Source organism: Toxotes jaculatrix, chromosome 2 (assembly GCF_017976425.1).
Source record: "Toxotes jaculatrix isolate fToxJac2 chromosome 2, fToxJac2.pri, whole genome shotgun sequence".
Taxonomy (NCBI): domain Eukaryota; kingdom Metazoa; phylum Chordata; class Actinopteri; family Toxotidae; genus Toxotes; species Toxotes jaculatrix.
In genome coordinates, this window is record NC_054395.1 from 16,848,994 (window position 1) to 16,874,086 (window position 25,093).

General features: G+C 40.6%; 3 protein-coding genes across 4 annotated transcripts; 2 read left to right on the forward strand and 1 right to left on the reverse strand.

Moving 5' to 3' along the window:
* Positions 1 to 547: 547 nt before the first annotated feature.
* zgc:158263 (ceramide kinase family protein) lies at positions 548 to 6,640 on the reverse strand. The gene is made up of 13 exons (XM_041065581.1): positions 6,234 to 6,640; positions 4,914 to 5,009; positions 4,501 to 4,638; positions 4,207 to 4,335; positions 3,965 to 4,028; positions 3,721 to 3,866; positions 3,555 to 3,629; positions 3,271 to 3,423; positions 2,883 to 2,988; positions 2,182 to 2,285; positions 1,576 to 1,772; positions 1,176 to 1,492; positions 548 to 1,051 (listed from the first exon to the last, which is right to left on the reverse strand). The coding sequence occupies exons 1-13, from the start codon at positions 6,355 to 6,357 to the stop codon at positions 937 to 939; spliced, it is 1,764 nt and encodes a 587-aa protein (XP_040921515.1). The 5' UTR covers positions 6,358 to 6,640; the 3' UTR covers positions 548 to 936.
* Positions 6,641 to 9,924: 3,284 nt separating this feature from the next.
* On the forward strand, positions 9,925 to 12,766 carry naa10 (N-alpha-acetyltransferase 10, NatA catalytic subuni). Its single transcript, XM_041066687.1, has 8 exons — positions 9,925 to 10,100; positions 10,256 to 10,354; positions 10,478 to 10,536; positions 10,631 to 10,676; positions 10,792 to 10,907; positions 11,065 to 11,109; positions 11,949 to 12,033; positions 12,198 to 12,766. The coding sequence occupies exons 1-8, from the start codon at positions 10,080 to 10,082 to the stop codon at positions 12,378 to 12,380; spliced, it is 654 nt and encodes a 217-aa protein (XP_040922621.1). The 5' UTR covers positions 9,925 to 10,079; the 3' UTR covers positions 12,381 to 12,766.
* A 2,342-nt stretch (positions 12,767 to 15,108) lies between these two features.
* LOC121195162 (rho GTPase-activating protein 4-like) lies at positions 15,109 to 24,867 on the forward strand. Of its 2 annotated transcripts, none has more exons than XM_041058451.1 (22): positions 15,109 to 15,363; positions 16,967 to 17,056; positions 17,267 to 17,438; positions 17,585 to 17,747; positions 17,954 to 18,016; positions 18,100 to 18,228; positions 18,318 to 18,446; positions 18,601 to 18,822; positions 18,910 to 19,011; positions 19,576 to 19,755; positions 19,967 to 20,051; positions 20,293 to 20,320; positions 20,483 to 20,582; positions 20,697 to 20,757; positions 21,396 to 21,473; positions 21,589 to 21,717; positions 21,802 to 21,907; positions 22,613 to 22,840; positions 22,931 to 22,974; positions 23,082 to 23,298; positions 23,401 to 23,449; positions 24,079 to 24,867. In XM_041058451.1, exons 2-22 carry the CDS (start codon positions 16,990 to 16,992, stop codon positions 24,253 to 24,255), a joined length of 2,529 nt encoding a protein of 842 aa, XP_040914385.1. In that variant the 5' UTR covers positions 15,109 to 15,363; positions 16,967 to 16,989; the 3' UTR covers positions 24,256 to 24,867. The 2 variants fall into 2 exon arrangements, with proteins under 2 accessions (XP_040914385.1, XP_040914375.1); XM_041058441.1 differs by having other exon boundaries at positions 15,112 to 15,363; positions 22,931 to 22,983.
* Positions 24,868 to 25,093: the final 226 nt, after the last annotated feature.

Genomic DNA, 25,093 nt, shown 5'->3' on the forward strand with positions numbered 1-25,093 from the left:
AACAAGTTCCAGGTAGGTGCTTTTTGCTAAACTCAAATCAAAACTGTAAATAATTATTAACATTTTGTAAAGATTAATCTTTCACAGTATATGAATGTTTTAACATTATGTCGATTTACAATTAAATTAGAAATTCCTTCAATTTTCTGCACCAGACTGATGTTGTTTCTTATCACCTATGTCTGTTTCTACCAGGTGCATGGCCTAGCTGGAAACACACACACACACACGCACAAAAATGCTTACACACATCACCCAATAACCGACTACTCGATCCTGCCAGTACTTGGAGGGCCGTGGGAAATGCAGCAAAGACGAACATTTGTTTAAACAACTTCTCCTCTGGGACTGTTGCATGTGTTCTTTCACATGTTATTTGATATTCTTTTAACATTTACTGAATGCAATAATAAAATAATTGTTGGTTTAGTTTAGTTCCTACTGCACAATTGTTTATGTTTAAGTTTAGGGTTAGGGTTAACCCTCTTAAAATAAACTGCACTGCTGAACTAATGCTGACAACAATAAAGAATGAGAAGAGTTAGATCAGTCTTTTTATTGTATAAAAGGTGCTTTTTTTTCTTTTAACTTCTGCCATGATTTTATTCTCTGGAAGCTCAAGTGAAAATGCTTCAAATGTACAGAACTGTACACACATTGTACACATTATTGCTTTAAGTAACTTACCTTGTGCAGAAAAAAATCTGCACCACAGATAAGTTTATTATAAGTGTATTATTTAGCAAGTCTTTTCTTAGTGTTTTAAGAAGCAGTATTCACCAAACTGATTTAAAAATAAATGATCTTTTTTTCCACAATTACAATGAGAAAACCTTTGAAAGTACCTGAAATATTAGGAACTCTTTGGCCTTGACAGACTGCAAGTCTGTAAATTCACAAATAAACATTCCCTCACGCTTTGTCTCTGAGGTGAGACTATTTGAGTAGGATGCATCTCCGTTCACACATGTCACTTTCCTCACTGCAGTTGTGCACAGCTGTGCCATCCTCGATGCCCCTGGCGTACAGATGCACCAACTGCCCATGAATCCTTGGAGAGGGAGTGAACGCAGTTAAAAACTGTGCTACGATTCATTTCATTTAACCTGATATAACAGTAGGAGGATAATACAGTACGAGACTGCACAAAATATGACATGGTTGTACTCTCTGACCTGCAGAGGATCTCTGTGAAAGGCAGAATCTCTCCGTCACAGTTCCACACCGACACAGACGGAGATTTACGGCAGCACAGGCCACAGAGAAAGGGTGTCGCTGTTTTCTGCTCCATTGTCATTTCTGGTCCTGTGTCCCTCTCTGTCAGGTGCTGCTGAGAGCCACTCCTGCTTGCAGTTTCCAGATATCCTCTCTCCTCTTCATCCATCCCTCCATTCTGCCCTCCAATCTCTTCATATGCTTCCTCCTCTTTGCCAGAAGGAAGGAAGAAACGGACAGCCTTCACACGGTGGACCTCCACAAACGGCAGGTCAAACTAAGAAAAGTGGACGACAGATTACATCAAACAGTTTTTAAACTCCCTAGTTCACTTATGTTTTAATGTGAAAGTGCCCATACCTGGTCTTCTGTGCTCGTGTGCCTGTAGAGAAACTTTAGGAAGCCCAGCGGATGAGTGTCCCACACCAGGATGAGGTCCCCTGTTCCATCCGCCAGGTGAGCAGAAGGAGAGAGGCCTTGAGGACTCCTGGGACATGAGCTGGACATACAAGTGAGAGACACACACCTAAACCTGCCCTCCACACTCACCCACTCACCTGGATAGACAGGGAAAAAGACAATGCTAGATTTAAAACAAAAATAAATAAATTGCTGCTGATCCTTAAATGACCATAGTACTGTTTGTGCATGTTGAAGCCCATCATGCATGTGAGCCCTTTCAAATTCTCTGCAAGTTGCTAATGTAGTGAAAACATACAGTATGCTTTAGAAAGCTGTGGGTAGTACTTTAAGGAAGTGATTATGATGATAAATAGGATAGGTGAACTAAAAAAAAAAAACGTTTCTGTTAGAAAGGTTTTTTTTTTCACTTGCTCTAATCCCTGCTTTTTTTCTTATGAAGTACTGGATAAATTAACTCTTCAGCCCTGTATAAATAATTCAAATAATCACAGCAGGAAGACTGACACTGTTGTGAAGGACTTTCATGCTTGTCTGTGTGATTACCTTCTGAGTCACGACTGAACTGGCTGAAGTGGGAGCTGTACAGGGATCCTGAATCTGAGGGGTTGGGGAAAAGTCTTTCTGTGCTTCTGGAGCACACACTGCACCTACACACACACAAATACACACGCACATCACAAAGAGTTTCATCCAGTCTGTGAAATAACAAGCTCCTCGCCCTTGGGACAGTCATAAGTACATCATAAACTATTTGCTGACAATTGACTCAGACATAGACTGAGGAACTGTACACGCTAACAGGAGACCAAGGCTCACCTTTCATCTAGATCAAGTTCCTCTTGCCATGGTTTCTACCCTCCTTAAGGTACACCCAACACCTGAGTCCCTGCTGCAGGTGGCTGCAGTTACGGTGTCACAAACTGTGAATTTGAGCCATTTCACTAGTGCTTGAATTACAATGTTGCTGCTCCCAGGGACACTTTCTCTGTTTCTCATTAAAAGGGTTTAAGGTTAAAATCGTTCCTATCATCAAATGCTAGGCACTTGACAAATAACATCATAAAAAAATAAAAATGTAGAATCTGCTCAGGAGATAATATTCCAACCTACACCCAGACCACGGCTGTTTAAAAGCTGTATGGTGTTAAAGCAGACCCACATAAAATTTGTATTAGAGAACAATCTAGAGTGCACACTATAATTGTCTTTACTTTCATTTTTCCTTGTGAGTGTTGGTGTTTTACCCTGAGAGGCAGCGTGTTTTATCTCTAGGGCTGGAGAGCAGCGGGTCTGCTGGTAGATACTGAACTATGCCTGCATAGCTTCTGTTGCTCAGGTACACCATTGTGCCTAGGCAAACGAGAGTAATTAGGTTAGTTGAAAATACACACCAGGTGTTTACACATAAAAAAAAAAGAACACAGTCAGAAAGATGTGGTTTTTATACACTAAATGTTTAAAAGAAAAGGGCATGTGTTATATAAAGAATTTTCGTCTTTGTCATTGTGGTGTCAGCAACAGTTTCGGGATTAATTTTTACTCAAAGTTAAAAATAAATACAGAATCTAACACCATCTACTGTAATTCAGCTTGCAGCTTTTTCTGTGTTATAAATGAATCATCAGTCCATACCTGAATAGTCATATCTGAGAGGACCCATCCAGCGGTGTTTTTCACTCTCTGCCAGGACGTCCCCATAGAAACCATAGCCCACCAGAGACACAGAGTAGCGCACCAGAGCAGGTCCATGATGAACTGAACATACATCCAAAGGCTGCGAGTCTCCTGCAAGGCATTGTGGGAAATGAGGAGCTCAAAGACGGTGAAGTTATTTAGGTATTTCAAGGTGCTGAATTCTAAAAACGAACGAATGGTGATTAAAAAAATGTTTTATTTGAAGAGAAATACTTCCTCACCAATGACAATGTGCAAAGCTGAAGTAACAGGGTCGACCACTCCCACTGTGGCATAACACACACAGTCTGTAGAACCTACAACAGACACAATACAACAGGATGTGTGCATCACAGCTCTAAATCTAACTCCAGTCAGTTTATGAATTCTCAATAACAGTGTCATTACCTGCAGGGATGATGCCAATATGAAGCGGACAAGACTGTAAGGTGACAGCGGGATCGTTCTCACAAAGGCCTGCTTCTTGTTGTGTCCGCCCAATCAAACCGTGAAGTATTTCACTGAACATGCCATCGCCACCCACACACACCACACTGTTATAAACAAACACAAGGGTTTCTGTTGTGAAAGCACCTCCCAGAGGTTAGCTGTTATAATGCTCTTGAACCACAGTGCTTACAATAGCTCTTACCCATCAAAGCCTGTCAGGTCTTTCTTCAGGAGGTGGTCTCTGGCCTGGTTTGCCCGCTCAGTCACTAAACAATACACAGTTACATGCACACTGCAATTACATTTCATTAATTTCATTTTTTAAATTAAGTAGCTAAGTCTAAGGTCATTTGTCAGATGTAAGATTTAACCCAGAGAAGCATCAAGTATTTGCATTTTTAAATGAGGACAAAGGAAGCTTGCACAGTTTTTTAGATTTTTTACCTATTACATGAGAGCTGATACCAGCCAGCTCAAACAAAGGGGCAACCACAGAATGGTAGATCTTTCTTCCTCTTCTCTTTCCCCCAAAGGGGTTGATAAACACCAACAGTCTATGCGGCCGTAATGGACCTGAAAGATACAGGTCAAGTATTACAGGTTGGTAAGAGCAGCAAACTCTGACGCGCAGCTGAAGGAGGATTTGAAAATAATTACCAATGGTCAAATCATGATATATTTAGAAGACATTAGAGCTGTCACATCAGTTCAGTGCCTTGTCTAATTTTCCACCCTTACTGTGTGTTTTGAGAGCAGTCCTTAGGTGTTTTGTCCACTGGTCTCTGAGGACCCGACTAGGGCAGCTGAACTGGGTCCGGCCCAGTCTCCATAGCAACCCAGAAGAGCCCCCACCGCTGCTGCGCTTCACGTAGAAAACTAAGGGTGGATGACAGAGAAAACGAAACCATGCTGTAAAACCACAATATCAACTGCTGAGCTGTGGGGCGGGGATTACAGGCACACATTTGACTGAATTGTGAAGACAGTGTGCCATGTTCCTGTATGCACATTCATAATGTTCTCATCTCAGTATGAAAAGCAAAAGTTGTACCGTGCTTCAAGCTTTGTTATTTGTTTGTTGTTGTTATTTCCTTAAGCATTGACTGTGGCCTTGGGTTTGTGATACCCGAGAGTCCCCCAAAAGAACCCACCTGTGAAGTCTTTGTCTCTGTCCTCAAACAACTTTTGGGGCAGGATCTCCACCCGGCCCTCCTCCACTCCAACCACCTCTGCTACAGGTACTGAAACTTTAATCATGCAGACAAACTTCAGTGGATATGCTTCTTTGCATGTAAATAATAGAATACATTTTCCTTACAGCAGATATTTTACAAATGATAGGAGTTAAGGCACAGTAATGTAAACATTAGTAATGGCTGTATCCTAATGAAATATTCCAGAGCTCTCTTATATACCTTTATTTCACAGAAAATATTTTGACACAAGTTTATATAATAAAATTATGGCTGAATTCAGTTTAGTTGCTTCTGTTTCAGGGTCCTGCTGTCGTGCATCTCGGCTCACTGTCATGCTGCCACGCTGTTAAGACTTACTGGGACACTTGAATAGAACAGATCTATTGTTAATGATATAAATAACACCAGTTCTTTTCCTTCAAGCGAAAATGTCTGCTGTGAAAAAGGCCTTTTGTGTGTCTCGTCTCACTGGCACACCTAAAGGGAGTGGGGCCATCATCATCGGTATTATCAGTTACACCCGTGTATGAAAAGTTAGAATGTTTGCCATAACAAAGGTCTGTTAATGACAGGTTTGGGATCACGGTTATAGTTACTGACTGTGTGAGAGGGATTTGGATGATACAACTCGTGTCAAAGACAAAATGTTGTATATTGTCATAAAATATATTGTCTTCATACAGTTTCAAAAAAGAAAAAGGACGCAGAAATGTGCATTATCCCAAAGAAGTGTGTGTTGGTGACACTGAGACAGACAGAAAGAAATTGGATATTGTAGGCATATCCAACCCAGACTGTAACCTTGAGTTTTGTGTGTCTGTTCTCTTTGGCCTTTGTTTTCAGTAAACTCTCTTAGGAGGTTGTGTGTCATGTTAGTGCTGCTCAACTTGTTCTTCACGTTTTCTGCACGCAGCTATGGGCCTAATTAAAGCGCTCCCTCCCTGTAATTGCAAAAAAAAAAATCATAAATAAAAAAACACATGTAATATGTAATAAAGATTGGTTTGTTTATGAGGCTACTTCCGACGGGTGAATACGGTCTTGTCTGTTGCAGATCTGTTTACACCATTTCCGTTCAAAAGGAAACTGTGGCCTTGAACGAGTTTTTAACGGGTGCGTTTATTTGACATTATAAACGTGATAAATAAGTGAGCTAAACGCAAAAACAATGCAAATTAGTAACACTGCAAATGTTTTCAGCGCCGCTCTTATTTAAATAACGATCATGCTGTCGCACTCAGAGGTCGACTGTGGACGACAGACAGAGACACCTACTTGTTTTCTTATCGCGATTCTTCTTATCTACCTCGGTCCAGTTGAAGTGCCAGCCGGTCAGGACCGCCCGGTATCTTTTGTTCCCGACCCACAGGCTTGACTCCAGCCTCAGGTCTGTCTCCATCTGGAAAAGCCAGCTCTCAGCCACCGCGTCGCTCTTTCCCGTTCCTCTCAAAACTTTTTATAGGATCACATTTTATACGAACTAACTTTTACATCGCCGAGAAACTGCAGTCGCAGCGGCGGCAGGATGGCAATGAGACCTCGCCATTCGTCAAGAGCCCACGGCCGGTGTCCTTATCTGACATGGAGAAGTCTTTAGAGCTTTTCTGGAGACACATTTAGCCCATTATTCCTTTGTTATGTTCGAGACACCGCCTGACACACATAGGTGTTATTCTAAAAACATTCGTTTCCTCCACCGTCCCTCCCTGGTGACACCTGCTCGATTTGCATGTTGCAATGCTGATTGGACGCCAGTGTAGTTTACCTGAAGTTGACCGTGAGCATATACTGAGTGCTGGTGGGTATCAGTCATATTGTGACTGTAAGAGAATGGACCAGGTCACGTCAAATTATAAATAGTAATATGACTAATGCCAGCAATAATAGCCTTGGTGTGAAGAGTAGGATGAAGTGACAGATAAAGTGAGCTCCTTAAAATTACAAACAGTTGAGGAGTAATAGCCTATATTATTTTGACTGTGTGTGTGAGTGTGTGTGAGGGAGACATTGCTCTCTCTCTCTTGATCTTTTGTGACCTCTTTAAGATTTGACCTTTTCCCTGAAAGCAAAAGCATTCAGTTCTCAAATTTTGACCCGGTATATTTTATGCATAACCACAGAAAGAAATTAAGCTTCAGTCAGGCGTTGCTTGGCCTCACAACTTAAATATTTGACTGCAAGTTCCTGAAAGGACCTGGTCTCCCTTATGAAAAAACAGTACACAGCTTTAAAAGGAAAACATTCGACTACCGTGTCATTTAAGGGTCCGCAATGAGGTCAAAACAGCAGCACATCAATTCAAGTGACTGAAAATTTTATGAAAGAAGGGAATACTTGGAATAGATGTACACTAGAACGTTCAACAAATAGCTATTGACAGGATGCCAGTTAGATTGCACCTATTGCTGGTTAACCCCAGGCCTCTGGGGCTAAAATATGCCGTTGGGCCTGTAATGACCACATCTCCTGCCCCTGCTGCACTGTACATCTACTTTTCTGATAAACATCTATTTACATGCTTTTTAGTTCATTTTATGTGAAGTTAAGACAGTTTATTGGGGAAGCATCTGAAAAAATATGTAAATATGCATTTATGTAAAATTAAATATTTTGCAGTTATTCCCTCCAACATTCTTTCAGTAATACTATGTATACGTAGTACGTAATATGTATACACTTTTTTTTAACTGACATACTCTTTATAAGTGAGACTAATACTTTAGCTCATTTTAGGTCAGCTCAAGTTCAGATAACGTTCCTGGGCCAGAAACTGACACATGAATTCACTAAATATTATCAAAATTAGTCATCAAGTTGAAAGAAGAGAGGATGTGTAATGTCATAAATTAACATCTTCAGACCACTTCAGACCAACTGTGCACTCCTAGCCTCTAGTGGCTGGAGTCAGTATAACATCCTGTCATGTAACATACCTAATACACGTAACTAGTTAATGTATTGGCATTATCCGTTTAAAAATCAATTTAATGGAAAATGAAAACTTTATCGAAGTAGAATCAAAGTAGAAAGTTCTTCAGATATTTTCTGTCATCATACTGACGTATGAACTGTAGGAAAAACATGGTAGAATAGAATATTGTTAGTAAACCTTCCTAAAGCCCTTTTATCTCTGTCATAAAATTTTGGCAACTTGGTCTCAATAGATAGAATCATTAAAAATAAAATACTTATTAGGATGGATTAAGTTTTAGGTTAGGGCTAGGCATTCAGTTTTAATGTGTGTAGCGTGAAAGTATGTTAGCATGTAGCATTTGTAGCAACTTGTTAGCTTTATGAACTTTCTATCTATGCCTCTGCAACTGAATTGCCATAAAAATAACGCGTTTGCTGCTCAGACCAACGAGACCTGTTGCTTGTGGTCTCTTGAGGTCACCAAAAAGGGCAATGATGATGATATTGACCATGACATCTTCTAGGGTTTGGCCATTTACCATTAGATGACTCATATATGAGCAGAAGAGGGTCACTCATGTGAATTTGATATTTGCTGGAATACTATAAATAGTGAAATCTAATTTCCCTCTGAGAGGCACATCCTTCTGACTCCTGTAAGATTATGTCTCCAGAACTCTACAATACATTTTAATCATCAGCCCCATCACTGTTTGTGTGCTAGGCAGCACATGAAGACCTGCAGGAAGACAAACAATCAGTGGGTCAGGTGTCTGCAGTACATACAAACAGAGAAACAGAAGACAGATGTTACTGCTGCTCCCAGTAGATGGACAGAGGGACAGAGGTCAACACGAAGAATTACATTCAAAGCCACATCTCAACCACTTGGGCATCTGATGTGACTGGCTGCCATGGCAACACTGAGCAAGAGGAGATAAACTGATATAAAGGAAAGCAGCTGAATCTCCTGTGTGCAGATGTCTTGTGTAACTTTTGGGCCACAGGACAACATTTGAGATTGTCCTTTAATGTCCTCCCTGGATTACTGATGATAAATGATAAAAGTCTTACCTTTACATTATCTCTCTGTTGAATGGGGGCAGTGAGCTGTGATACCGACTGTTTCAACACGAACACAGAGACTTCAGTCTCCAGGGGTATAGACTTTGTGACAGGAGCTGTTGTATTTTCCCAGAATGGGGCACAGAGACAATCTGCCTCTTGCCCTTGTACCCAGTTGAGGGTACCTTATACTTGCATCTAATCCTCATGACAAAGCCTCACAGATCAAAGGAGCCTCATCCAGAGAGATGGAGGTTGGAGGCATGGCCAGACTGGAAGGTTCTATTATCTAATATTTCCACTGATTTCCACAGTAAAACTTTAGTTGATACTTTTTTAGCTCTGTGTTTTCCTTTAATCACCTTCTGTGCAATCCTGTGCAGTCAGCAATATTTTATGTCACCCAATTAAGTTTAAACAAGTAGCAGCAATTTCTTCAGAACTGGCCAGGGTTGATTTTGCGTTCACATTTCAGTTATTTACACCAAAGAATTTAATATTTCATATTTTACAGGATAAACCTGACAATGCATGAAAGTCTGTTTCTGGGCCTCTAGAACTTTCTAGAAGGCTTGTATTCAGTCAGGGCATTGCGTAAAACGGCTTGAATAAAGTTCTTTAAATGACATTAAACTCCTTATATTCTCACATTTTCCATGATGAAACCGTAAGTCAGCTGAACTGGGATCAGCGAGGATCCTTGTTTTGCTTTATTTATATTGTTTTGCTTTATATATAGCATATTTATATGCTTGGTATGGTTGGTAATCCAGAGTTGCTTTAATTGCTTGACCCAACTCACCCAAGTGTATAAAGTGTGTAATGAAGTCCAAAACACAATGTCCGAGTGCTTATCGAAGACAATTCCTTCTTCAAAATAAAAGGGTTGAATTGTATGCTTATGAGTCACCCACTTGGCTTACAACTTTTACTGTGAAGTTCCAGCGCACACTATGACCGGAAATGTTTGTCGTTATTGTGGCACGCTACTTCCTCCCCTCCCTTCCCTGCTAGCAAGTCAGCTCATCTGGCTAGCGAGACGAGACCTTTAAACTTGATACTGTAATTATTATGAATTGAATTGATCAGTATAGAATAGCTAATTTCCGTTTCCACAGTGCAGAGAACACACCAACTTACAAAATGAACATACGAAACGCAAGGGTGAGTGTGCTGAAATCCCCACGACAGCCATGCTGTTTCTGCTGTTAGCTAAGCTAGTTACTATAGCCTGCACGTTAGCTGACCAAATATCGCAGCTAAAGGGGTTTGTGATATGTTTTGCGCCTTTCCGACGTTATTTTTTTTCTTCGTTACAGCCGGAGGACCTTATGAACATGCAGCACTGTAACCTGCTGTGTCTTCCGGAAAACTACCAGATGAAATACTATTTCTATCACGGATTGTCCTGGCCTCAGGTGAGTCACAGTGGCGTTTTCCTGTTTCTCCTGTTTCTGCTAACACCACTGCCTCTATCCTATCCTCCTATCCAGCTAAATCCTTCTACGCGTGACAGTCACTGTGTGTTTTCATCGTTTCAGCTCTCATACATTGCAGAGGACGAAAATGGGAAAATTGTGGGATATGTGCTGGCAAAGATGTGAGTATCTGTAATCAGATATATTGGTTTTAGCGTGCGTCACTTGGACGAAGAAGTCATTTAATGTTTTCCTAAAACTATGAACTGTTTCTAGGGAGGAGGATCCAGATGATGTACCCCATGGACACATCACATCTCTGGTGAGTCTGGATGAGAGACACCTCATCTCCATTATTAAAAATGTAAAAATTTATATTAGTGAAATATGTGTCTGGCTTCTCTGGGGTAATAAAACCCCTTCTCTGTGTCCTCCAGGCAGTGAAGCGCTCCCACAGACGTCTGGGGCTTGCTCAGAAACTGATGGACCAGGCCAGTCGGGCCATGATAGAAAACTTTAATGCTAAATATGTCTCGCTTCATGTCCGTAAAAGGTACCATAAACTGTTGACATGCTGTGAACTTTCTCTTTGACTTGTTCAAAAGAATTATTGCATGTTTTTCTGTTTACAGAATGTCCTTAGGTTCTGTTTGTCTGTGTTAGTTCTCCTGTTTTCAAGAGCTTTACCAACATCTTTCTTCCCACTGCAGCAACCGAGCAGCCCTGCATCTGTACTCCAACACACTCAAATTCCAGTAAGTCGTTTTAGGTGCCAACATTGTTCCAGTATTTTTACTGTATTGCAAATACTCTTTGGGATTTTCTTACAGAGTTTGCATAGCTGCACACAGGCTTTACAGAAATACTGAGGTCATGAATAGAGCTGCAGTAGACCTATCATTCAGCTGGCCTGATTTATTGAACAATAGTAACTTATTACAAATATATAGATAGTGGCATTCATGTTGACCAATAAGTAACAAGAATTTGCAGTACAGAAATGACTACAGCAGTCACCAGCACCTCGAGTTTGTTGATGCACACAGTCTGCACTGACGAATGGGGGAAAAAAATGACCGGATATGTATCAGGTCATTTAGAAGGAGTCTTGCTGTTATAGTCCACTAAAGTGTACTGACAAGTTTTGTAAAATGTCCTGCTTGGCACATATCTTGGCCAAAATTTCATAGTTCCATTTAGTTTGATTTCTCAAAATCAAACTAAATGGATCCTTTTTGAAACTGCATACGTATATTGTGTATTTTTACACAAAAATGATTATTGGCAATTATAGTTATAATATATTAATTCCAGTGTTGACCTCAAAAATCCACTATCAGTAGGGCTTTGCTTGTGAGTTCAAATCCCACCAACAGCCCCAGAAACCAGAAACAAAGTCTCTAAAAAGTTAAAAATTATTCTTATCTTCTCAATGCCAGGAATTTTTAAAAATGCTGGAAATGCTGAGTCCTTAAGTCATAAAACATCCTGTCTAAAAACACTGAAAATCACAGTCAAATAAATGAACTCCTGAACCCTGACTGATATCCACACTGACTTTAACTTTGTGTGTTGTTTTGTTCTTCCTCCACAGGATTAGTGAGGTAGAACCTAAATACTACGCAGATGGGGAGGATGCCTACGCCATGAAGAGAGACCTGGCCCACATGGCTGATGAGGTGACTTTGTTCTCCACATTTACTCACTTGGACAAACACATTGGTGCTACACTGTCATGTCTTCACTAGCTCCTCGTTATCTCAGTGGATATGTAGCGCCACTGAACTCACATGAGCAGATTCTCAGCGTAAATGTGTCATATTTTTCTCTGTGCTTCCCACAGCTGAGAAAGCCCGGAGTGCGTGTGTCGGGTCAGGAGGCACCGTCTGGCCAGAGCCCATCGGGATCTGGCGACCAGGAGAGGGAGAGCGAGAGAGACAGCGGAGGAGAGAGCAAAGAGCTGAGTGAAGTCAGCGAGGCAACAGAAAGCACAGACGTTAAAGATTCTTCCTCTGATTCACAATGACGCTACAGGCCTAGACCTTTTTAAATTCATCCTTCACTTCCTCTTTTTATCTCTATTTGACAGTGTTCTGACAGTATCTCTGGCTCCTCAAACTATGACTATCTGTACATCAAAGACGTTCCCACATTTCCATCACTGGTTTTTCTTAAATCTTACAGTGATGAACAAAGAGTCTTAGATAATGGCATGAATCAGGATGTTATCTGAATGAAGCTAAAATGAATATTTGGTTCCAGCATTTTTATTGGATTGCTGTTGTCAGTACCAAAAGTGACCCTACGCTCTGTGAGATTTACAGAATTGGAAACAACCTGTGCTTTTCTGTTTGTCTCAAACTGGTCTCTTAATTATTTAACAGAATTACTGCAAATAAATCTTTCAAGTAACACTTTTGGTATGGCACTTTTTTTCAGTAAGTCATCATAAAAACAGGTAGTTGTTTACTTCTGAGTATAGATCTTTATATTCTGATAACAGACAGTTATTGTGGAAGCAATGTAGTAATAAAGTCAATGAAATGTCCAAATAAATTTGGGTAAAGCAAGACTTAATTAGGAACTAATTGTCAGGAGTAACTACAGTAAAACCATTTACACAGTGAATCGGTTGCAGTCCATAAATTGTCACTAATTTTCTTATGCACATGGGGTATAAAAGATCCATGCAGTTTTCCATTTGTAGTGAGAAACCCACTTCAGCATATGTAGAATTTCAAAATGTCTAGCTTTGGCAACTCGTAGTGATGGCATTAAAAATAGTTGTGGCAGAGAGCATCGGACACTATTACCACACAGCTGAACTCACCTTTTGACACTGAGAAATGGGCTACCACAATGAGTGTGAGAGCAAATGAAGAGTGTTTCTGCAAATAGAAACTTAGACCATCAGAATAATATCTATAGTGCTGCATGCATACTACCTGTCAAACGTTTTAGAACAGCACACCAAACTTGATTCATTTAATCAACTGATCTCAGTCTTCAGACAGCTGATTGGTTAAACTCTGTGCTCTTCATTGGTTGGAACAAAAACCTGCAGCCACATGGCCCTTTGTGAAATAGTCTGGACACCTCTGGTGTAAAGTCTCAGACACTGAAATTAAAGCATACAGCAAATAAATAATGAAGATTTTTTTTAAAGTAACCATGTAATCTTAAATTTATCAAAATTTATGACTCATTTGGCAGCTATAGACACTTGTGACATTGTTTTTACAAAGGAAATAACACATTGTTTCGGAAACTTTGTTTCCAACAAATGTGTTGCACTTGTAGTTTGCTTTCCTTTTGCCTTATGTCCAGTTCGTCCCAAAACCAGCTCCAGGGGGTTTAAGTCTGGAGACTGTGCTGGTCCTCATCTTGTGAAGCCACTGTCTTGTTCTTTTCTTCTAATGCTGTCAGGTAGTCTGTCGTCCTTTGTTACTTTCCTTTTTCTCAAGATTGTGGTATACATACACAGTACTGCTTCCTGTGGTACAGTATTGTCTTAATAAAGCATCAGAGGGTGTGGTAACACAGTTTGTTCCAACACTGCCTCTGTACAGACAGACGGTTTGTAAGTATTCAACAAAAGTGCTTCATTTACTTCCATTGCTGCAGGAAAGCTGCCAGTTAACCTGTTTCTTAATCCCTGTGAAATACCTGTTATCTATGAAATTTAAATGATTTTTTTCAGTTTTTGGTGACCTAACCCCTTTTTTTACTTATTTATTTTTTTTACCTCGAGCACTTTACTGCTTACCTTTGTACCATTTTAGGTTGTTCACTGGACTAAAAGAAAAATGGTGCTGTTCTAAAACTTTGGACCGGTAGTGTCAGAGATTTACTGTAAGTGAAAAGCCACTCCACATAGTCATGTTGATGAAAGTCTCTACTTTCTAAAATAAATGTTCAACCTCTTTATGTGAACACTCCTTGTTTACAGCTGAGCTAAAAAAAAATGCTGTGAAAAATCTCATTGTTGTTTCAAGGTTACAAAGTCAGTCCTGCTTTAAACTGAAAAGTCAAACCATGAATTGAGATTCAACAGTGACTTACTTCAGTCAAACAGTGTTCTTTACCATATTGCCCAAAATGTAAGATTAATTGATTTTTTTATGGTGGTTATGCAACATCATCCTTCTTTTTGAGGAAGGAAACAGGAGTGAGAGAGAAGTACATGACAGCAAATTATTCACACTGACCTTTCAGAAAGTTAGGCTGTTTTTGGGCCACAAATTGGACATAGTTCAGTTTCACACATTCTTGCACACATTCAAGACAACAACAGTGTTGCCATTCAAAACAAGTCTTCCTCTGTGATCAGGCTCAGATAAACAAGTTATAATCTAATAGGAAATGGTATTTAGTTTTTTGCCACCAGTGTACATGTGATGAACATTACAGTTTTTTTTTCTGAAGCCAAATACCCTCTTAGATTTTGTGCAAATGTTTTACTTGACATGAGGTATTTAGCCATAGGTTAGCCATCACAAACTGCGGTCATATGGTATTTAAGCAGGTTGATCTTGTGGCAAGAATTCATGGTTTTACTTTTACAACTGAACTCTGCCGCAGCTGATTTCATTTGCTAGCCCGCGACAAGCCGGTGAGGAGGGACTAATCAGTGAAAACAGCTGGTGTTTGATTGGGCTGAAAGCCTGCTGTGGAGTTCAAGAGGCAGCATGAGAGAGAGAGAGAGAGAGGAAGGACTTGACTCGAAGAGGGTTTTCACTCGTCACACTTGCACAATCACACACTGACGCCTCAAACTGAATGCATGAGTGAGATGAGGGGTGAGAAAGAGAGCAGCAAAGCAGTGAGTGTGTGTGTGTGAGAGAGAGAGAGCGAGCGAGAGTCACAGAGATGAGTTCCACTCCACCCACATCCATCCGTGTCCAATGTGAGGGGGAGGTGAAACAGTTGAGAGCTTACTGTGCTATTAACTGGCATTATTTAGTTGCCTCAGTCTGGAGACGAGACTAGTCAAGACTGCTCCTCATCAGGTAGGACTCTTTTTCTGAATTAAACTTTTATTTATTTTCATTTACAGACCCGTCTCGTTCAAACAGGACAGTTTGCCACTTTAGGTCTAACAAGCATGTTTCTGTACTGCTAAGTGCGTGTTGTTATGAGGCATTGTTCTGCTTGATTATTTCAGTTATGTTGTTATTGGCGACGGTCATAGTCCTCAGGCCATGAATGTTTCATGTTTCAGGCATCATCTAAAGGTTGGTACTTGTGGAAACCCCAAAGTGAAATACACAATATTGCTATAACAGCAACTGAAAAGCCAATTACAGTAAGGTGAAGACTAGCTTTATTACAATATTGCAGCAGATTGTGACAACCGGAGGTGGTGATTCACTGCTGATCACATAGAGAAAGAATGAAAGGGCTAATGGAAAAGGGTGACATACGCTGGAAAAATCACTCTCCTTTTCTACAGGGAGCTTTGGGTTTGCTGTTATGTAGTGGAGTCATTTTAGCAGATCAGTTGGTAAATGTCTCATTTGGAAAAGAGTGGAGGGTGCACATTTCAGCTGAACAGAATGCTGATGAGTGATGTTTGGCTTTAAAAAAAAAGGGAAGTCAAGGGGGGAAAGAGAGAGAGAGATAGTGTGAGTGTGTGACAGTTGTGTACAGAAGTTTAAGATTCCACAAGAAACCACTCTACTCTTCCCCTTTCTGATGTACACTAAATGTCATTAAAAATATCTTGCAAACTTAACAAATGATTCTCAATTTGTCAAAGGCTACTCATATGTTTAAATGACTGTCATGCATTGCGATGCTCCAGTTCTACTCTTCTCTGCACCATCTCTTCTCTATTCTGCTGAGAACATTTCTTCTCTATTCTGCTGGATATTAGTTTCAATTATAGAACATGATAAAAATGGACCAGGAACTGAAATTGTCACATTTATCCTATCTAAAGCCAAGTCTTAGTCAAATAAACGTGCCTTGCTTTTTTTTTTTTTTTTTTTTAGCCTTAACTGGAATATGCTTTAATTATGAAGAGTCAAAGTCATCCAAGTGGTATGATATCTCCTGTGGCACTAGGTCAAAAGCAGCTGGGTATGCTGCTGTATTCTTGGAAATAGAGAATATGATTTGAATGTGTCATTGGTAAAACCACCTGTAGTGTTCAGAAAAAAAAAACATCCCCACAGAGTTGTAAGCCTTGAGCTTCATCCTATTTTCAGGGCAGCTGAGATGTTGCTAGAGCTATTTTTGCACCTTGTGCATTTCTGCAGCATGACCGGTGCAGCAGGCAGCACATGCCAGCTGGTTTTCTGGTTGTCTGCCGTTCAGTAGAGCACAGCAGAGGGTGACCAGTTTGAAGAGATGTGTTACAGTAAGATGAACATGCTCTTTTTGCTCTTTCTGTGGCAGGAGGAAGTTAGCGTGGTCTGTGGTGGGGGGTGTTTCAGCACTAAGAGTGTGAAAGTTTTAAGTGAGGCATGCCAGCGACCTGACTTTGTCCAGCAAAGTAGAACAGAATAGCTTGCATGCGCATAAAACTCTTGGATTTTTAGGTAAAAGGAGCAGAGCCGCTGATATTTCAAAAAAGATGGTGGTAGTAAAATATTCACTTTCTTTATATAGAATTCCACCCAGTTGGAGCAACAATGGCTTCCCATGTAAAACTCCGGAAGGAGAGGGTTGGTATGGTGGACTACGACACACAAATCAAAGGTGAAAAAATGACTTTTGTCTGTACAACTATAACAACCTCTGCTTCTTTATCACACCTCATGTTGGATGCGATCAATATGTGTGCTTTTTCGTAGGAAACAAAACCCAGTAAAATCAGTTTGTCACCCACAGCAGTACTTTCAGAATGAGTGATATTCTCTTGTGCTTGTTTCTCTTTGCCTTGTCTGTTGTTCTCTCTCCCCCTTTCAGAGATTCGTTGCCAGCTTACAGACCAACTGAAGGTGCTGGACTTGCAACTTGAGCAGAAGAGCCAGCAGCTGCAGGACCTGACAGACTACCTGAGGCGACGGGGTGAGATTGAAAGCGAGTATGCCCGCTCCCTGGAGAAACTTGCTGAAAGGTTCACTTCCAGAATCAAGAGGTAAAACCAATCCTGCCTTTGACAGTGCACATTGTGTACTAAATCAACTAGCAGGTCAATTGAGGATGCTATCATGTGGCAGTCCTCATTATACCTCACAAATTATTTCTTAATGTGTCTTCCTTTTCTCCTCTACATGTGCACAGGAAGGATCCCAGCAATCACTCAGTGGCACAGGTCTGGCTGGTTCTACTGTCCCAGACCCGCCAAGAAAGTAGAAACCATAATGGACTGAGTGAAAGCTGCAGCAACTTCCTCATCCAGCCCCTCATGCATTGTCTGGAATACACACAACGCCTAGCAAAGAAGGTACTGATATAAGCACTGACCCACCAGGCCCAAACATGAAGCATGAAGTGTGCATGTGTACAATGTAACTGACTTGGCGCTTGAAATTCCACCACTCTCCTTTACCCACTTTCACCCTTTGACGTCTTGTAATTGAAAATATTTTCTGGCACACGATGTTCTGCCATCTCACTTTGTGGTATTTTGTCTCTACACCATATTTCCAGAGCAAAGAAATCTGTGCTCAGCTACAAGACGGACTGCTCAAGGTTACCATGGAGCTACAGACGGTGAGTGAGAAACCAACCACCCAAAACATTTTCCGTTTCCTAAGCAAACAAAACTAAGCACTTCTGTTTGTGTCTGTGTGCAGGCATGGCGGACATACTACCAGTACCACTCAGACTATGTGTGTGCAGAGGGGAAGCTGAAGGAAGCTGAGAAACAGGAGGAAAAGCAGAAGCAGAGTGCTGCCAAGAAACTGGAGAGGTTGATAGAAAAGGTAAATATAAACCCTTTGCGTAGTTTTATTTGCATGCGTGTAAATTGCGACGCTTTAATATCTTGCTGATGAATGTTTATGTGCTACAGAGGCAAGGTAAAGTTCAAGAGATTTATCTGAAGTGCAGCAAGGCCCGAAATGACTACCTCATTAACCTGGATGCAGCCAATGCCTCCATGAATAAGTACTACCTCCAAGACATCTCTACTCTCATCGATGTGAGTGTATCAGTCAGTCAGTATCACACCCTTGCATGTCTGCTGTCTTTAGGTGCACTGTGTATTACTCAAGGTAATGATCCCCCATGTATGGGGCTTTTCAGAGACATATTACCAGTTTTTGCCATGTGACATGTCATTGTCTCATCATCAGTGTGCAGATATAGGCTACCATCTGTCTTTGGGCCGGGTGATGCAAGCCTACCTTTCCAGACGGTGGAGGGCTCAACAGAACCTGAGCACGGGGCTGCAGCAGCTTCAAGGGGCTGTTTCTGGACTGGACCAGAGCCAAGACAGAGACATCCTCCTGCAGGACCATTATAACACCTTTTCTATGCCTCTTAAGTTCACCTATCAGCCCCACGATGGGGACCAGGTATGTGTTTTGTGTGAATAATCAACAAGGAGGCTTTTTCATTGGATTATTCTGCTGTTCTGGCATCATTTCCCCTGTGTCTCGCAGGTTTCTGAGGTTCGTGCAGAGTGTGAGATGAGGTGCGAGCTGGAGACCAGATACAGACAGATACAGACCAGACTGAAAGCAGTCACCCAGGAAACAGAGGAGGTAAAGTACACCACACCAGTCCGTAGCACTTCATTATCACTTTTCTGTGGGACTAGAGTTCATTACAGACTCTAAATACAATTATTTTCTTCACGGCATTTTATTCAAGTGGGTGGAAAGTGTCCTGAGTGCAAGTAAAGATGTGAAGGCAGACTTGTAAATATGGGAAGAAAAAACAACAAACTTAATTTGTGTGTAGTCTTTAAAATGTTCTGTTCTGAACTTAGAATTTGACCTGTGTGTTTTCAGCTCAGTAAGTAAATGACAGGAAGGTGCCCAATTTATTAAAAAAAAAAAAAAAAAAAAAAAAAAGACTTTCTTGCCTCATTGTAAGTCTGAGACACTAAAGTCAAGGTTAAACACCCCATTGTTTGTATCATTCACATATGCCGAAAATGTTATTCTGGCCTTTTTGACGGGCAATTGAAGGCAACGTAACTGCAGTTAGTTGTAATTTTTAGCTCACCTTAGATTCTGAAATTGTGCACACCATATTGTCATTGGCATGACCCTAATTAAGTGCAGAAAGCATAATAAGTTATTATCTATTCCACTGTCATACAGGCTAGTAAGAACATGTCAGCAGCCCAGTCTTCCCTGCTGGAGAATGTCAGTGATGATGATCTGGATCCCAGTGGTGGCAGCGGTTCGTCTCAGGACGGCAGCACTGAAAACCTGACAGTCAAGCCCAGTGTGGCCCGGCGTAGGGCCAACTTACAGGAAATAGAAAACCTCTACTTCGCTGTGAGTCTGTCTTTAAAGCATATTACATTGTTTAGCATGGTTTTGAAAATGTGAAGTTTGGGGATATGTATGTGGCTGTGTAGGGGATATGTAGTTTTTGGTTTGATCTCTGGGCTTTGGTTGACAAAACTGATGGTGATGATAAGAAAAACTGTTATTGATGGTGACAGCATTATTCTGAAGTTAAATCACACCTGTTTTGTTTTTACAGAGGGTAAAAGAGTACCTTGTTGGGAGCTCCCTGATCTCTAAACTGCAGGCCAAACATGACCTGCTTAAAGTGGCTGTCGAAAAAGGTATCACTTCTGCATTTCTCACATAACAATACCACACGGCAAACTGCTGATCCAGAGTGTTATCTGAGAACAGTTGCCACATTGTGGGGTGTTATTGTCCACTAAATGTTTGTTCCTTTTTTAACCAGAAAGAAAAGTATTAAATTTTCATGTAATCTAATGTATTTCTCATTTCTTGTTCCTGGCTGGTGTCGGGTTAAGCTAAGTTGTAATCCTTGTTTTTTTTTTTTTCTCTTCCTAGCTGAAGAATCAAACACACATCAACCCAGGTATGGATGTAAATGTTTAAAGATAGTCTTGTGTAGAGTCTGCATGTTCTTACTTGTGAAAACCAGAATTCCATACAGTGCAGAAACACTGTAGATATTACACAGCTGTGACAAAATGTGTCGCAATACTGTGTTTTCACTATATGGTATCTTGCTCTGCAGACACATTGGAAAGTCAATGCGTGTCAGGAAGAATCACTCTAGTGCCAATTTGATGCACAACCACAAACTTTTCGGTGGAGACATGCTATCCTTCATACAGGTATCTACCATCCTTATTACACCATTTCCAACATTTCTGACTATTGGAGTATTAAATTTAATTTTTCAATACATCAATTAACAGTAATTTAAAAGCTAAATTTGTTTCATTCAGGCATCAGGACAACAGATTCCAATTGTTGTGGAAAGTTGCATTCGCTTTATCAACCTCAATGGTGAGTATTCAACATTGAAAGAACAGCAGATGCCCATTTAATGCAAAAAAATATTACAGACACAGTTGTAGTTTAGAAATGTACAGTAGGAATTAAAGCCACTGTATAGAATTCAAAAGATCGCAACATTTAGAGCAGTGGTTATCAAACTGGGGAGGGAAACTAAGTTCAATGAATATGATTTACATAGGGAAAATAAACAAATAAGAGTTTGCTGATGCTGTCGTTCTGCCCTTTATTTCACTAAAATTCAACTTGGATCCTTTTTTTATTTGTTACTTCCCCTGTCATTGTTAATGATTGATTAAGCCTCGTGGGGAAGGGGATGGTGTGAACTTTTGTTTGGCTTCTGAAGGGAACATGCCAGAAAAAAAGTTTGAGAACTGCTGCTGCTTAACAGCCCTGAAGTGTCCATATTAAAAGGACAATTTCTCTCTTCGACACTAACCTGACTTGGGAACACACAGACTGGAAATGGTCCCATTTTTCTGCAAACAAAAATTAGTAGTACCATTTCAAAGATGCTTAAATGGAATAATTATTCTACTTATAGTGTTTTTATAATTATGTTTTTATATTGGCTGTAAAAATTCTCAACTAGATTAATTGAGAAATTGTTATAATCTTTTGTCCATCAGGTCTCCACCATGAAGGGATATTTAGAGTGCCTGGGTCTCAGATGGAAGTCAACAACCTGAGGGATGCATTTGAGCGAGGTAGGCATGTGTGTTCTTGTGTGCATGTGCTGGCATGACCCATTCTTATAGAGTAGCTCCCCTCACTGTGGAGCATTAATAATGTGGGGCAGTGTGCCGTGGGCTTCCCCTGCAGGAGAGGATCCCCTGGCTGAGCAGAGATATGACCTGGACTCTGTGGCTGGAGTGTTGAAGCTCTACTTCAGAGGACTGGAGAATCCCCTCTTCCCCATCGACAGCACCAACCAGCTCCTGGAGCATGCTCGTAAGTATGTGTGTTGAAATGCCAGATAAGTGTTGCGTAGGACACACAGCAGCAGCTTATCTTTCTTTTATCACCTTTTTGTAGAATTAAAGAATGAGGCAGAGAAAGCAGCTCAGCTCAAAACTGTCATCTCTTCCTATCCTGAGCCTGTCATCATTGTCATGAGATACCTCTTTGCATTCCTTCATCAGTAAGTATTGTAACTCTTTGCAGTCGTTACTGTTCAGCTCTTGAATGTGGGAAATGAATTGCATCCAACAATATTTCATCCATTATACATCTATGATCCATTATACATACATATAAAATCTAATAAGGCATCAGCTAATGGTAAACAAATATTTGGTCCTTCCATATTTTGGAATATACATGTTGGTTTCCTGTGGAAATATTGTTGGATGCAATTCATTTCCCACATTCAAGAGCTGTACAGTATATAAAAAATTGGAGTTGTTATTTGGATATTATTTCACAAAATGCATGGAGCGATGTACAACAGAAGCACTAAAATTGAGTTTTATCAGTACAAAATGTCACATGTTGAATGGTGACTTGACACACACCAGTACCACTCACAAAATCGCACACACAACACTGCACGTGCATAGTAACAAAAAAGAAACAAACCAAACTAAAGGAAAAAGCCATAGGAACCCACTGAGCATAGTTTATGTACCAGAACATTTGAAATGGCTTAAGTAGGGGCATAGCTTGAGGTAAGGTTTTAAAATGATTTTTCTAAATGTGTGCATGTGTATCATTTAAGTGTAGGAAGCAGGCAAAAAAGGAGATTTTTAGTTTAGCTTTGCTTCTGTAATTGCCTCTCAGCTTTTCATTTCTGGTCTTCTTGCTCGGTCATTGTTAAACTTTGTGTTTCTCTGTTCCCTGCGTCCAGTGTGTCACAGTACAGTGACGAGAACATGATGCAGCCTTACAACCTGGCTGTGTGTTTTGGCCCCAGCCTGGTCAGAGGGGCTCAAGATGACGATGTTGTCACCCTGCAGCCTCAGATCAATGCTCTGGTGAAGAGCATCATCCTCCAGCATGAAAGCATCTTCCCCAGCCAGAGTGAAGTACAAGGACCGGTGTATGAGAAATGCATGACACTGGAACAGGATGACTGGTGAGAAAGAACATGTTCATGCACAACGCAAACACATAACATGGATTCACTGTATGTTGGAATGATTATCTGAGGGTGTTTTCTTCACAGTGAACCTATTAATGAAGAAGATGTAGAAGCAGAGTACACTCAAGGTAAAGACGGTAAGTTTATCTGCTGATACTGGTTTATCATTTCTCTAAGGCTGTGATGGTATCACTGAATTGAATAAAAATGAATATATCAATGTGATGTGCTGCAGAGCTGGAGACAGGATCCTCAGCTGAGTCTGCAGCACCCCCACAGAAAAGAGCAGAACGTCCTAGAGCCAACAGCAGCGGCTCCATTGACCAAAATAGGTTAACAGCTGGACCAGCAGGGGGCGGCGTCACTTCAGGAGGAAAGTTAATGCTTCAGATTCCCGTTGGGCCACAGAGCAAGCCACGGCGGGTCCCCTCTCCTTGCTTTGTGCGCAGAGAGTGAGTGCCTCTGAATGTTGCAGCCTTACAGCTGACTTGTTATATTTGTGCGAGAAATTAATATTATACATATAAATATTTTTTTCTTTTTCCTGCCCACAGCTTCCAAGAAAACTCATCTTCTGAGGATATTGTTGTGCAAGTGGATAAGGTCTGTTTTGTTTCTCATTTGGTTTTAAATTACTGGTTCTATGATGTGAAAAGGCATAATTTGTATTAAGGGTTCATAAACTTTAATAAGAGTTTACCTCTCCTTTAATTAATTTAATGGGTTTATTGTTTTCTAGTAAGCCATCTGCAACTATTAAATGGTAAAAAAGTGATTAATGTTTTTGCAGGTCTGTTATTTTAAATGCTGTAAAGGACTTGATAATAAACATATTTTGGTCCAGATTTTCTGCAACACAGGTGAAGTGGCTGAACATTCCTTTGGAGATGTCTTCAATGAAATAAAGAGCTAAAAAGACTAAGCACATTTTGTACTGGAGGAGGATGACACCAGCCAAGAGATTTCACAACTTGGCAACCGAAAATTAGTTCACAGTTTATAACTGATCTATAGAACATTAGAAAATGATTTGTTAAGATTCAAGCCAATTAGCTGTAACTTAGGAACCCTTTTATAAAGAGTGTATTTGTAGAAAGCAGTACCAAATAACTAATGATAAATGGTTGTGGCTTTTATTACAAACATAATTAGAAGCACACAGGAGTTCTGAAAACAAAGACAGATTTGTCTTTTTCCTCTCGCTTACCACCATTGTTTACTTCATCTCTCAGGAGGTCTGCCGCCAGATGGACTCTGTCTTCAAGGAGCTCCTCTCACGGCAGGCGCTGCAGGAACCCTCCTCCACCGCCTCCTCTCCCTCTGTCCAAACTGCCCAAAAGAAAGGGAAGCGGGAAGGACGCAAGGGGAGGGGAGGAGGGCTCTTTAAAGCAGGAGACCCACTGGACTGAGAGGACTGGCATCAGTAGATGACATGAAAAGCGAGAGGGAGAGATGATACAAATGAAAACTGAGGTGTAGGGTGATGTGTTCTGACAGTAGCTTTCAGCACATCTATTTCTAGAAAACTGAGATCACTGACCCACAGCCACTTCTCAGAGGTCTCTGTGATTGGTCCGGGCTTCTTTCCACAGGGTGGCTCCCTACTCAGAAGCCCTTTCATTCATGTTTTGTGCAGCTGATCCCTGTTGTGGCTGCAGATCTGCATTACAGTGTGGAAACTGTGGATCACTTGAAATGCAGGGGTTAGGGTTAATGTTTGTGTTCAGCTGAATGTATGTAAGCTACTTATGACTTTATAGCTGCATGGGTGTTGATACTCAGCTCTTTCCTGTTTAAGCCAAATTTTCTCAGTGTTTTTTTTCAGTACATGCACATCTACACACAGTCCCACTTACATTAATCTAATGTCTGTTTACCAAAATAAGAAGTCAGAAAGTCGAAACTGTGAATACTGTAGCTGTAAGGAATTTGTATATATTAATTATTTGTAAGGATTTGTTGAAAAAACTATGACTTGTCTGTACATCTCGGCTGCATGCCAAATAAATATTTTGTCTATTCTCTCTCTTTTTTAAATTATATAAATATATATTTATATATGTATGTGTATATGTGTGTGTGTGTACGTGCATGTATACAATTGTAAGAGTTAGAAAAATTAGCTAAACCACTGGCCTAATCTCAAAAACAACAAAGAGGGAACCATGAGGGTCAAGAAACTGCTATTTTGACTTCTATAGCAGAAAGTAATGACATCTCTATTGCATTTAAATGTATCTGTAACAC